This window comes from Cricetulus griseus, chromosome X (assembly GCF_003668045.3).
Source record: "Cricetulus griseus strain 17A/GY chromosome X, alternate assembly CriGri-PICRH-1.0, whole genome shotgun sequence".
Taxonomy (NCBI): Eukaryota; Metazoa; Chordata; class Mammalia; order Rodentia; family Cricetidae; genus Cricetulus; species Cricetulus griseus.
Genome location: NC_048604.1, coordinates 84,352,061 through 84,366,519, shown reverse-complemented (window position 1 = coordinate 84,366,519; position 14,459 = coordinate 84,352,061). Strand labels below are relative to the sequence as shown.

General features: G+C 32.6%; 1 protein-coding gene across 1 annotated transcript in view; it reads left to right on the top strand.

Annotated features, from left to right (window-relative positions):
- The window catches only part of Dmd (dystrophin), a 1,637,847-nt gene that overhangs the window by 285,658 nt on the left and 1,337,730 nt on the right, over nt 1-14,459 (top strand). Inside the window, exon 14 of the mRNA XM_035449892.1 lies at nt 9,271-9,358. Coding sequence (XP_035305783.1) covers nt 9,271-9,358 — 88 coding nt within the window. The remainder of the gene's footprint in view (nt 1-9,270; nt 9,359-14,459) is intronic.

Here is a 14,459-nt window from a genome sequence, read left to right as displayed (position 1 = left end):
ATTAACAACTAGAAACTTCTCAATACACATTCTTCATGTTCATTGCCATGTCTCTTTTGACAAATAAAAAGCATCCTACCATAGTATTCAGTTCTCTTCCTAGTGGTCTTTGAATGAAAAATTTTGACAAGGTCAACATCTCCCAAGTGCTTTGATGTCTAGCAGGATCTGTTTCCATTTTAGTATTAGAAATGATTTAGAGCCATTATTGTATCGATTTAACTGTTTGTTTATAGAAAGTAAAATGTGGAACGTACTTCTGTGTTTATTTAGTCTATTCTGGTTTGTTTATTGAATTTACTTTGTATTACTAAAGCAAAGAAAGAAATTGGTACTTAAACCAATAAGCACATATCTATAGAAAAATATGTTAAAACTACACAGGTTATTTAAATACAAGTTCTTTTACAGATATGGAGGATGCCACAACTTCTGAATAAACCTTTGAGTGGATAAATTAGTTCTTTGTCAAAGTACAAAACTTCATTATGGAATGCTAAGTGAATAGAAAATTAATTGCCTCTAAAGAGAAGATAGGGCCGTTGGGAATGTAGAACTTACTTTCATATTAATACAGAAAATGCATTGAAAGGAGGAAGCTTATTTTATTTATTTAATTTTTTATTTAATTTTTACAAATTATAATTTCACATGCCAATCCTTCTCCCTCTCCCCCCCAACCCCCACCATTCCCTTCCCCCTCCACTCCCCATAGAGGGTAGAGCCCTCCACTAGGGCTCCCCAAATTCCACAACATCATCCTGGGCCAGGCCTAGGCCCTCCCCCATGTGTCCCAGATGAGAGCATCCCTTCACGTGGGATGGGCTCTCAAAGTCCCTTATTTTTTAATTCATTTATTTAGCTCATAAATAAAGTCATGCACAATTATGATACACAATACAGTATGTTCACAATGGCATGGCTAAATTAAACCAATTAACATGTTATATCACACATAATCATCATTTTTGTTTTGAGAACAGTTAAAGTATACTATCTCACATCTTTTAAAATATAGCATATTGTTATCAACCATATTTATCATGCTCTCAGTAGACCTCAAGACTTCACAGATTCCATGCCTCTTGTCCAACTGCAGTTTTATATCCTTAAACCAATCATTTCCCCATTGTTAAGAACCCACATTGAAGCATAATAGCCACAATTCTGCTCTCTGTTCACATAAGTTCATCATTTCTACATTACACATAAAATTGAAATTGTGTGACATTTGTCTTCCAGTGTGTCACTTATTATTTTTGGCAAGCATATAACTTTACTACTTACTAAAGATGAAATCAAATTTGCAGGCACAGGTGAGCACTCTCTGAAACACTTGGATTCATCATATATTTGAGTTTCAATTAATATATATATATATAATATATATATATATATATATATATAGAGAGAGAGAGAGAGAGAGAGATTGCAATAATGGAAATATATTATGCATCAATAGCAGCAACAGCTTTTCCAGGTTCTGCAGTCATTTGAACAAAATTGTAGAGACATCCAGCACACTCCATTTAAAAAACAAAAAACAAAAAACAAAAACAAAAAAACAAACAAACAAGAACAAAAGAAATTAAAAAAACAAAATCTCAGAAAACAGTGCAATTCTGTTACTCTTGTGGTACTTGGCACCATAAAAATGGAGGAAGCTTTTAAGAAATGCCAATAAAGGAGAAATAAATGCCATGAGTTTTAAGATATTTAATCAGTGAATTTCCCATTTTGAGTAATTTTATATTTTTTATTCTTGCATTATATCCTTATTTTCATAATGTGCTGTCATGGTTTATTTTGCACAATGATTTATACATTATAGAGTTCATAATTTTCAGATTACTTAAGAAATTTATGAGCCTATATTTTATCTTACATTATTGAAGTAATGGCTCACATTGCCTTTTGGATTCTTATATTCTTGAATTGAAATTATATTTATTATAGTAAAAAATTTAGAATTTATTTTAAATGTAGGGCATTATTAAAACATTTCCTAATCTGTATCTCAATAAATGGTATAAAATGCTCTATTGTAATATACAAGTGATATTAATTTTAAAATACTTATATGTATCTATGCACACAAATCAAGCATATAAAAAGTAGCATATATAAAAGCAGAACTTATTTTCCAGAGAAAAACAAGTAGTGAAAAATAATAATTAGGGTGGATATATTTTCATAAATAATATGGCCCAAAATGAGTACTTTTCATATCAGTTCTTAATAGAAGAAAGTTAAAAAATTATAAAATTTCTGAAAAAAATTCTGCATGATAGATTTTATTATACATTATATATATGCCCAGTGGTATTCTAGATATTGGTGATAGATTATGCAAGAAAACAGATGAGGATGCCTGGAATCATATAGTTTATGTCTTAGCAAAAAGATATACATTAATATAATAAATGCTGTTAGTGATGCATGTCATAGAAAAAAGTAGAGAAGAAATGAGGATTAGGTAGTCATTGTGTATATATATCTGTGTGTGTGTGTGTGTGTGTGTGTTTGTTTGTGTGTGTGTGTGTGTGTGTGTGTGTGTGTATCAGTGTGTCTCTGTGTGTCCATGGTCGAGTGCAACAGATGATTCAGTGCATATTTCTGAAATTAAAACATGCCTGTTCTATCTGTTTCATATGTTAGATGAGCATTTACCAATGAAGTACATCTCTAGATTTTAATGTTAAATTTCAAAACACACATCTCTCTTAGAAATATTGTTTTGACTTGTAGAAACAAAGAAAATAGTAAAAATGATTTTTCATTTGTATATGCTTTAATCTTTGATATTAAAACCAACAGGAGATCAATAGATAAACAGATAGTTGGATGGATTGATAGATAGACAGATAGATAGATAGATAGATAGATAGATAGATAGATAGATAGATAGATAGATAGACAGACAGACAGAGTATATTTGTATTGATAGGTATTATTTACATTGTTAGGGATGAAACATGTGGCCCAACTCCTACTAGACAAATATTCTTACAGTGAGTTTTCCCATTCAAAAACCAATATGATTTCTTTTTTCTTACACTCAGAGTTTATGTGAAGAAAAAAATAACTGAAGAAATATTTTAAGCTAATAAATAATTCTTAAAATTTTGCCTGAGTAAGAACATTTAAGATATGTAGATTCAATGCTTGAAAGCTATTGATGATGGTTATGGACAGTAACCAGGAACTAATATCAGGTACAGGTCCTCTTGAAGTCATAGGAAAATTACTAATTTACCAAGCAAAACAATAATTACTTCCATCAAGAAAAAGGAATTTCGTAGATTAATTTATGATCCTGAATAAACTGAGAGCTGAAAGTCAGCTATGGCCTGCTATAACTGGGTAGACATTGCTGCCTTGATAGTGACAATTTTGATAGGACTGAGAAGGGCAATAGGTTTTGCTCCTGGTTTAATTTATTTGTATTCTAGACCACTTTCAATGCTATAACATAAACCAGTGAAAGGTCAATGTATTCCTTCTCAAAACTCTTTACCTTAAAAAAAAATCTGTGATTCCACTTCCAGTACTGTTACCTCTAGACATTGTATTGGTTTGTGTATAGTATGGGCTTTTAACCTTTCTCTGTTCTTATACCAGTCTATCTGAGAAATTGGAAGATGGTAAAATATTAGGAATTACTGATCACAAATACCTTAAGAGAAAAGTCAATATATATGATGAAGAATCCACATATACTAATTTCCCAAGAGAATCCAGTTTCAGTTATGCTCAGCGAAATTAATAACACTTTTTGTCTTTGATTTTTTATGATTTAAAAATACTTTTATTTATTTTTTCAAGATTTTTATATAAATTGAAAACAATCTTATTTTACATAGCATTCCCAGTTCCCTCTCCCTCTCCCATCCTCCCATGCCCCCCACCAAACCCCATCCCATCCCTCCTGCTCCCCAGGGTGGGTGAGACCTTCCCTAGAGGATCATCAAAGTCTATCACATCATTTGGGACAGGGCCTAGGCCCTCCCCCACTCCCCCCCCCGTGTTTCTAGGCTGACATAGTATCACTCTATATGGAATGCGCTCCCAAATACATTCATACAGGATGGATAAATACTGTTCCATTACCAGAGGCCCCATAGATGGCCCAGGGCTCCTAACTGACACCCACCTTCAGGGGACCTGGTTTGGCCATATGCTGGTTCCGCAGCTGTCAGTTTGGGAACCAAGAGCTCCCCCTTGTTTAGGTTAGCAGGTTCTGTGGGTTTCCTCTGCCTGGTCTGGACCCCTTTGCTCATCACTCCTCTGTCTCTACAAATAGATTCCCAGGAATTCAGCTCAGTGTTTATCTTTGGGTGTCTGCTTTTGCTTCCATCAGATGCTGGATTAAGGCTCTAGGATGGCATATAAAATAGTCATCAATACCTTTATTAGGGGAAGGACATTTAAGGTATCCTCTCCACTCTTGCTTAGATTGTTAATTGGGGTTATTGTAGATCTCTGGATATTTCCCTAGTGCTAGATTTCTCTTTAAAACTATAATGACTCCCTCTATTAAGGTATCTTTTTCCTTGCTCTCTTTATTCTTTCCACAACTCAGTCTTCCTGCTCCCTTACGTATTCTCCCCCTTGCTCTTCTCCCCTTCTCTATGGCTTAAATCCCTCTCCCCTGCCCCTGTGCTCCTAATTTGCTCAACAGTTCTTGTCCCTTTCCCCTTCTCAAGGGGACCCTGTATGTCTCGCTTAGGATCCTCATTGTTTCCTATCTTCACTGGAGGTGTGGATTGTCGGCTAGTAATCCTTTGCTCTATATCTAATATCCACATATGCCTGAGTGTAGGATCAACATAGTAAAATTGGAAATCTTGCCAAAAGCAATCTATAGATTCAATGCAATCCCCATCAAAACACCAGCACAATTCTTCACAAACCTTGAAAGTACAGTACTCCGAAAACCAAAAAACCCAGGATAGCCAAAACAACCCTGTACAATAAAATGACTTTTGGGTGCATCACTATCCCTGAATTCGAGCTCTACTATAGAACTATGTTAATGAAAACAACTTGGTATTTGCACAGAAGAAGACAGGTAGACCAATGGAATCGATTGAAAACCATGAGATTAACCTACACACCTACAGATACCTGATTTTTTGACAAAGAAGCTAAAATTATACAATAGAAAAAGGAAAGCATCTTCAATAAATGGTGATGGCATAAGTGGATAGCATGTAGAAGATTGCAGATAGATTCATAACTATCACCATGCAAAAAATCTTAATTTTAAATGTATCAAAGATCTCAATATAAATCCAGCCACACTGAAACTCTTAGAAGAGAATGTCGGAAGTAACTTTAACCTCAATGATAGTTTATCCTGGAGAGGATGTGGAGAAAGGTGAACACTCCTACATTGCTGGTGGGAGTGCCAACTTGCACAGACACTTTGGAAATTGGTATGGCAACTCCTCAGGAGAATGGGAATCAATCTATCACAATATCCAGCAATTCCACTCTTAGGCATATACCCAAAAGAAGCACATTCATACAGCAAGAACATATGTTCAACGATGTTCATAGCAGCACTATTTGTAATAGTCAGAACCTGGAAGCAACCTAGATGCCTATCAACTAAAGAATGGATAGAGAAAATGAGGTTCATTTACACATTGGAGTACTACTCTGAGGGGAAAAAAAAATGGAATCTTGAAATTCACTGGGAAATGGTTGGAACTAAAAGAAACCCTCCTGAGTGAGGTAACCCAGGAACAAAAAGACAAACATGGGATTTTTTATGATTTTTATGCACTATGGTTTGATCATTTTTCCCCAACTTCTATTGTGGATATCGCCCCAACTTCTAATTTCGATATTGTTCCCATAGTCTTATGTGCATGATAATCTACTCAGATCTTTTGCCAGTGGTCTTCTATTTTAAGATGATTGAGATCATCATAAATTAAATGAGTACATATTGTGTTTGTTTAATTTAGTCTTAGTAATGTACCCAGATTAATATCTACTACTATCCTATTTTATTAGGAAAAATATCACTTTGGAGACTGTTATCTGAAGAGTGTCATTTAGTCTGATAAATCGCTCTCTGCTATTGTTAGTTAGTAGAGACAACTTTGAGACCCAGAATATTTGAATCACTTTATTGAGGTTAAAACAAATCAAAGTAGCTGGGCATTGGTGGCACATGCCCTTAATCCCAGAACTCGGGAGGCAAAGGCATGCAGATCTCTGTGAGTTCAAGGTCAGGCTGGTCTACAGAGTGAGTGCCAGGACAGGCTCCAAAGCTACACAGAGAAACCCTGTCTCAAAACCGAAAAAAAAAAAAAGTAGTGCATAGCATACAGAACACTAAACGTCTTGGGCAAAAGAATAGAAAACAAAATAAAAAGGCAAACGATATACCAAACATACAAATAAAACAATCAATACCAAAGAATAATAACTCAGATCCATTTATTTTTGTTATTTTCTTTACTATCCATTTTTACCCTGTAGGTTATTATCTGTGATCAAACATTTATCTGTGAAATGCAGTTTGCTGGACTTTAACTTTCTCTTCATTATCCAATATTCCCTTCTAATATACTTTTATGTAATATCAATATTTTGAACTAAAAATTGAAAAGTATATGAACAGTGGTAACAACTGCTTTTATTGGGCTTCTATCCCCATTTATGTCTAAGTTGCTTTTGACTGTATAGTGTGCATCTTTTAAATGTATCCAGCGATTGAACTGTATCAGATTTTTTTTTTTACCAGTGACTACCAGTGTCTTGCATTTCTTCTCATATCTTAAAGCCCATGCTGAATAACTAAAACCAGACAAATATCTTGAATACTTATACTAAATCTTCACCTTGGTATGAGTTGTGTTTGGGTATACTATAGCTTATTGTGTAAATTTTCAGTGAAAAACATTCCTAGAAGAAGGCTGTATTTGAGAGAGTACTGAACTTGGAGATAGAAGAGATGGTTTCTTCTTTTGAACCTACAACTTTCACATTCTATTCCTTTTGATTTATCATTTAGGCTTATTGCTATCTAACTTGTCTAAAATCTGATGCTATAATGCTACTTTGTTCTGTACCACAACTGTCTAAAGTGTGTTAAAAATAATTTGTATAAAATGCAATCTATATGAATTTTAGGAAACTTGAGTGTGAAATGGCAATACTGATACTTTCATATGTTTCACAAACCACTTTGTGCCTTACCTTTCTCCACTGCCAAAACAGGAGAGTAATAATGTTTATTCTACAGGTATTTGTTTTTGTGGTAATATTATTGTCTTTAATTATGTAAGAATCACAGCAAAAATGTTATCAAAATTACAATTAAGAACCGAATATTGCTTTTGAGATATCCTAATGTAAAGTTAACTCTCTAGAGATTATGATAATGACATTTGGAAGGGTATTATTCACTTAGTTTACTTATTGAAGTCTATGTGGGGGTCTCATTCTCTTCATTGTATAACTTTTATAAGAAAATTATAATATCAATCTAGTCAAATAGGAAAGTACTATGACAATAAAATATAATAGAAATATTTTTCTTTATGTATACTTGTGAGTTTCTGAGTGTGAGTGTTAGAGAGAGAGAGGGAGAGAGAGACACAGAGAGACAGAGAGACAGAGAGACAGAGAGAGTTTTGCTGCAAAGAGTAGGGGTTTGTGTGAGTTTTATTCTTCACTATTTTCCTTCAAAGCAAGTTATTTCTCTAAATCTAGAGCTCGGATTTTCTCCAATAAATTAGAAGCCAGCAAGCCCCAACAATCCTCCCATCTCTACTCCCTCAGAGCTTTGGTTATAGGTATTCCAAGGGAAGCAGATTTCATATGTGTGTGCTGGAATCCAAGCTATTGTCCTTGTGTTTCCAGAGGAAGCTCTCTTAACCATAGAGAAAATATCCACAGCCTCATAACTGAAACATTTACCACAGAGGGCATCAACAACTATATTTGTTCATTTGTTGTACTGCAACATAGGGTTTTTTCTATGTTTCATATTTTATATATTGTAATTCAAATAAGAATAATAAACCCCCTGTTTCTTTTGCTAGTTAGTATTATATAATTACCTAGAATGGGTCTATTATTTCCTTCTAAATATGATCAGAGTACATTATGTATAACGTTTCCATTTCAGTGGAGACCATAGTGAATTATTAGGAATCATATGCCAATAAGCTGCTAAGCACAGGATATTTGTCACACCAAAACTGAACAGCTGAGGAAAGGTGAATGCTAGAACTTTGCCTTTGATCTTTCCCATATGGAGATGCTATTGTAAGTGTTTTAGTTTCGTGGACTTCTCAGGTCAATCGGCAAGTCAAAACCTTTCATGTTTATCTAATTTTCTCTTTATGAAACTGAATAAAAGGCATCCTAGAGCTTTTCCTGTTAATTGGAATGGGATTCTGGGGACACAGAATCACAAAACAAGTCAATTTATGTTTTGGGAAATTTTCAAGTGAAATCCAAGATATTAAAATGTGTCTTTTCACTTTCAGAACTTTGCATTGAGGATATAAAACAGGGTTTTTCTTTGCTGCCTTTTGCAGCATAGTATAAAATTTGTATTTTTCTTCTAGGCTGTTGGTACTTCAAATAATGCCAAGGCACCTACTTGACAGGATTTTGGTTTACTCTGCATAAATGTTAATAGTACACTGTATATTGTTTACTTTGAATAATCTGATGTAGAATTTTTTGTTTGTGTTTGTGTATCCGTATGGGTATGGGTGTACTACTGTGTATGTATGACTGTGAACCACTTGCAGAAAGTAACTTATGGTAATTCTACCACATGGGGGCCAGGAATCAAACTGATGCTGTTAGGATGGCAGTGATCAGTTTTACTTGCTGAGCCATCTTGCTGTTCCAGGTAACACTTTTCACAATAGTAACTGTATAACTTTAATTCCTTCTATTTAAAGTTTTCATGTCTACATAACTATTGGTAAAGAAGCTAATTGTCAAATGCTATTTTCGTTAGTTTGAACAAATTCATATTTATTGTTCAGAGGTTAATTCTGTTTACAAACAATGAACACATAGTTCCAAAAGCTCTTTGAACATGAACCCTGATTTCTTTGACAATGGGAGGATTTGAATATTGAATATTGTTGTGAAAATAGCTTTAAGATTTGCACAATGAGCTGATAAAATGAAGTATCACAAGGCTTAAAAAATCAAATTGCAGTTATAATTGCTGTGTAGCCTCAGAACATTTGTACTGAAATACTCACCTTTGCTTTCATGCTGCAGGCCATAGCACGAGAAAAACCCGACAAGTTCAGAAAGCTGCAAGATGCCAGCAGATCAGCTCAGGCCCTGGTGGAACAGATGGTGACTGGTAATTACATGAACTTGATTTAAATAATCTTCTTAGGGATTTGATAAGCACATAGTTTCTTATTTATCAGCTAGATTATATTAGACAAGCCTTTCTTGGATACAAATTTACGTTAAAGGAAGTTCATATTTTTAGTATTATTTTTCTTTCATGCTAACAAAATTATTAGGGTAAATTCAATTTGAGTTTATTGATTGAAAATGACTTGTAGTAGTATATTTAATTTTCAGCAAGCTAATAAAATTAATTAAAATAACATCAAGAGAATAGAGATATTCTGAAATAATTATTTATGGAAGCAATTGAAGAGCATTAAGAAATGCAATTATATTTTTTTAAGAAATAATCTTACCTAGATATTTTACAATAACCTAAAGTCTGGTGGAAGGATTCAGCCTGATACTCCTAATACTCTCATATTTTGTATGGTACCTTGTCTTTGAACTTAAGGCCTACTTTTCACCTTTCTCTCAAATGAGGCAAAAGCACAAATGTAGCATCATATTTTTATCATATTTTTAAAAATTACAGTTACTCTTTGCTAACAATACCTGAAAATCTGTCAGTATAGTATATTGTAAAGTCATGTAAGCAAACTCCCTTTCCAAACTGTGTTTTCTAAACTTGTATTCATTTCTAACTAAAAGTAACTTTATAAAAATTATAAACAATGCAATTTCCAGACAAGCATATTTCTACTTTCTTAGGGGAGTATTATAAACAAATGAAACAAGATTTTTGTACATTTCAGCATTTTGAGAAACTGCCTAAATTCTGCACTATAACATCTGTATATGAATTACTTTTAGTTTTAATTACCACGCTGGCATTAATAAATTCAATTATCTTCATAGGAAATAAATTTATTTTCTTCTTTTAATGAGCCTCATACCTGTGTTAGCTTAAAAATAAAAACAGGAAGAAATGTCAATTGAGAATTGGGTAAATCAATTATTATTTGTTTCTACAGGTTTTTTTGGTAATTTTAAATGATTGTTTAAATAGTATATTCAGTCAAATAAAGTTGCATAATATAAAATAGTCTTATAATCATTCTATAAATTTTCCTAGAAAAGACTTTATTCCTATTGTATTTAAATATGCTGATTTAAAATAAATAATTTCAACTTTGAATTGTTTAATTTTGTAACAAAATATCAAGGAGAACCCAGATCATCTTATATACATGTGTACTAAATTATTTTAAAAAAATCTTTTAATATTTAAAAATGAATGGAAATATTTTAGTGTCTTTTATTTGAAACTAGAGAGAGAAGAAAAGACAATGACAAATGCTAAAATCAATTATCTAGATACTTGTAACCAGATTGTTTCTAGAGGTATACAGAAGAATTAGGACATTTGGATGTCCTTAATAAGTACTAATTAACTGAATAAATTCCACTTAGGAAAGTAGATTTGACAATACTCTCGTAATGGCATTGATTGTTTTGCTTAGAAAATATTGCCTCAGAATAAAAATAGTACCTTGGATATATAGCAAAGATAATTGGGATTTAGGGAGTGTGGTTTGAAATTTTCTTCTTTACCTTGATCGAATTTTAGGCTACTCATTTGTCTGCCAGTGTAAATAAGGATAGAGTTAACTTGACTAAGATTAACCCAAGTCAGAGTCATAATGAGAATAAGCATTTACAGTGCCCATAGTTCTTCTCTGCTATCTCATTAAGCAAAACTGTTTACATAATTGCTAAACAATTGATTCAAGTGTTTTGATGTATTCTCTCTTATCTTTAAAAAATACATAATTTTCTCGGTTTTCACATATTATAAGTAAAAAATACAGTAACTTTCTGGGTCCAACTGTAATTTAGAGGGACTCAACTTTAAAATTTTTAGATGTATGTTTACCAAAGAGCCAAGAGGCATTGTTCATAAAACCAAAAATTAAATTAATCTTTGTGTATTCTAACATTTTCAACAATTCCTTTAGTGAATCTCTTAAATTCAAAAGCATCTTTCTCATATATTTGCCTTATTGACTTTTAAAATAAACAGCATAAGACTTGTACCATTCTATTTATAGGAAGGGAAAATGAGAACTGAATCACTATCATCCATTTAAGACCTCATGTAAATAAATATTAATTTATCTGCAAATATTGTCCTCAAGTTAGTCAAATCACTCCTAGAGATTTCTTTGTGATTATACCAACTCTTTGACCAGAATATAAATCACCTTCCATGATCTGGAAATTTTCACAAAATTTTGATATGTTTTAAAAGAATTTGTGTTTCTTGTATTAGAAACAGAAAAAAAGGAAATGGCATGTTAGAACATTTTTAATATTTTATTCACTAGAAGTGGTAAGTAGTAGTATAAATTTTTAATTTTTTCAAAAATTGGCAGAGCAGTGGTTTAAAAGAATGGTCATAGAACCCTCCAGTGTTTCGAATCTACATTTGTCATGAAAACTGAATACATAGATATTGCATGATATGCTACTCTATTGGACACTAAATGTGCTGGTAATGATCCTCAGTTAAATCAGAACAAGTAGGAAGGTGTTAGGAAGAACAGGATTCATTCTAGCTATTACTCTAATGAAAAAAAAAGAACACTGAAAACTCCCTTTGCCATTTATTTTATCCAGGCTTCATAACTGACAATGAATGTACTTAATAAGGAATACTTCACTTTAGGTGTCAATTTTGAAGTACTTTCATTGAAGGTGATGCATAATTAAAATTATTCCAGCTGTCTGTTATGCACTGTACACAAGTAATAAAATTAATGGATGTACTTCAAATAATGATCCATTTCCTCTGGGTGCAATGTATTTATTTATAGACTATTTTAGAGGTTGGTTAGAATATGAATTGTTAATGGATTATGATCCATTATCCCTAAGAATCTAATGTGCTGCTCCAAAATGGTTTCTATAAGTATTGTTCATAATGCCTGGTGAGTCAGCGTTTGTATTCTTAAATAGCCAACAAAGTTAGAAAACCAGATGCTCACATGATTGACACTTAAACTCTGCAAATATTTACAATTATAGACTGTCATAAAACTTAAATCTTTCAGTAGAGCAAAGAGAATTCTTATAGACATATATTCTCATGACAAATAATACTATTTTCTGGACATGTATTAAGGTATCTGCTACTATCACCCAAAATATTTAATAGTATTACTAACATTGTATTCTATCATCTATCTAAGCATTTCAAGCAATAAAGATGTTACATAATTATTTTTGTATGATTTTTAATCCTCTATTTATTGCTCTTCTAATGATTGTCTTCATAAGAAGCAAACTATTGTTTTGGTATTGGATAAATTCACACACAAAATACTTGTATTATATACTAAGAACTATATCAGAAAGTGCCATTGACAACATATTTCCCAAAGGACTTTAGGAAGATTAGTTATACGAAAGTTGAACAGCAAGCATATTCACCTATAAAATGTTTTAGACAAATTACCTACAAGGCTATGCTTCTCTGTGCTCACTACTGTATTTTTACCAGAAATACCTGTTTTAAATTTTGAGTATGATTGTCCTTAAATTTAATTTTAAATTATTATAAATAGGTGACTGTGTATTGTAGTAGCCTTAACCAAAATTAACATATCACTTGTCATTTATGAACCTTAAAACACATTAAAATGATGTATATACCATATGTTATGTAAAATTAATTTTTAAATTTCAGTAATCATTCCTGTACTAGGGATAAATAATGATCCACTACCAGATGCCCCATAGATTAACCAGACCTCCAAACTGACATCCATGTTAAGATGGTCTGGATCAGTCTTATGCTGGTTTCCCAGCTATCAGTCTGGGGTCCATGAGCTCCCCGTTGTTCAGGTTAGCTTTTTCTGTGGGTTTCTCTAGCCTGGTGTAGTCATCACTCATCCCTTTCTGCAAATGGATTTCATAGTTCAGTCAGTGTTTAGCTGTGGGTATCTGCTTCTTCTTCCATCAGCTACTGGATGAAGGCTTTAGAATGGCATATATGGTAGTCATCAATCTCATTGTCAGAGAAGGGCATTTAGGTAGCTTCTCCACTATTGCTTAGATTATTAGTTGGACTTTGGGAGCCCACTCCACATAGAAGGATATTCTCTCAGCCTAGACACGCGGGTAGGGTCTAGGCCCTTGTCCAAACGATATGACAGACTTTGAAGATTCCCCATGGAAGGCCCCCCTCCCTGGGGAGCAGAAATGGAATGGGATAGGGGGTTCTTGGGGTACAGGAGAAGAGGGAAGGGAGGGGGAACTAGGATTGACATGTAAGAAAAGCTTGTTTCTAATTTAAATTAAAAAAAAGAAAAAATTCAGTAATCAAGTTTTCATAAATATTCTATTTAGTTCATTAAGAGACTTCTGTCTCTCCTATTTTCTAAATGTAAGAAATGATCTTTCTTATTTGCTATATATTCTTTACCATATCTCTTATATTAACACTACTTATATTTATTAGATTTTTAAGATTGGTAAGATGTGGAGAAATTTGTGAGCCTCAATTCTCAGTAAATTATTATTATTATTATACTCCTGGAATGGAAAAGAAATATGACACCTGATGATAGTATTTAACTGAACCCAGTTCACTCATTTTTGGTGGTTCAATTAGGTTAACTTAAATATAGATTTTATAACATATATACATATATATATATATATATATATATATTGATTTTAGATCTATAATGCATACATATACACATACATATCATACACATGTACTTCCATATTACCACTTGGTAGTTACTGTATTTTAATTTAATATATTCAGTTATAAAACTTAATAAACTACTGTAGATGTCACAGTATTGTAATTTTTTAAACATTCTACTTTGTATTTTAATTTTAATTCCCTTTAGAGAAATCCTTAACCTCTTGTCCTATTTGCTTCACATCATAGAACTGAGTGCACGAGCAACATAACTTATAAAAACATATTCCTTGTATTTTAGTAGATATAACAAAATATTTTGGTACTCCTTGGTGGTTTGCTTTATCATTTAGCAAAACTAAGATAAATTGGCCATAATGAAAATTAATATATATTCTCCTGTTTGTAAAAGATTTTATGAAGTTGATCTTTTTCAGGCACAGACATG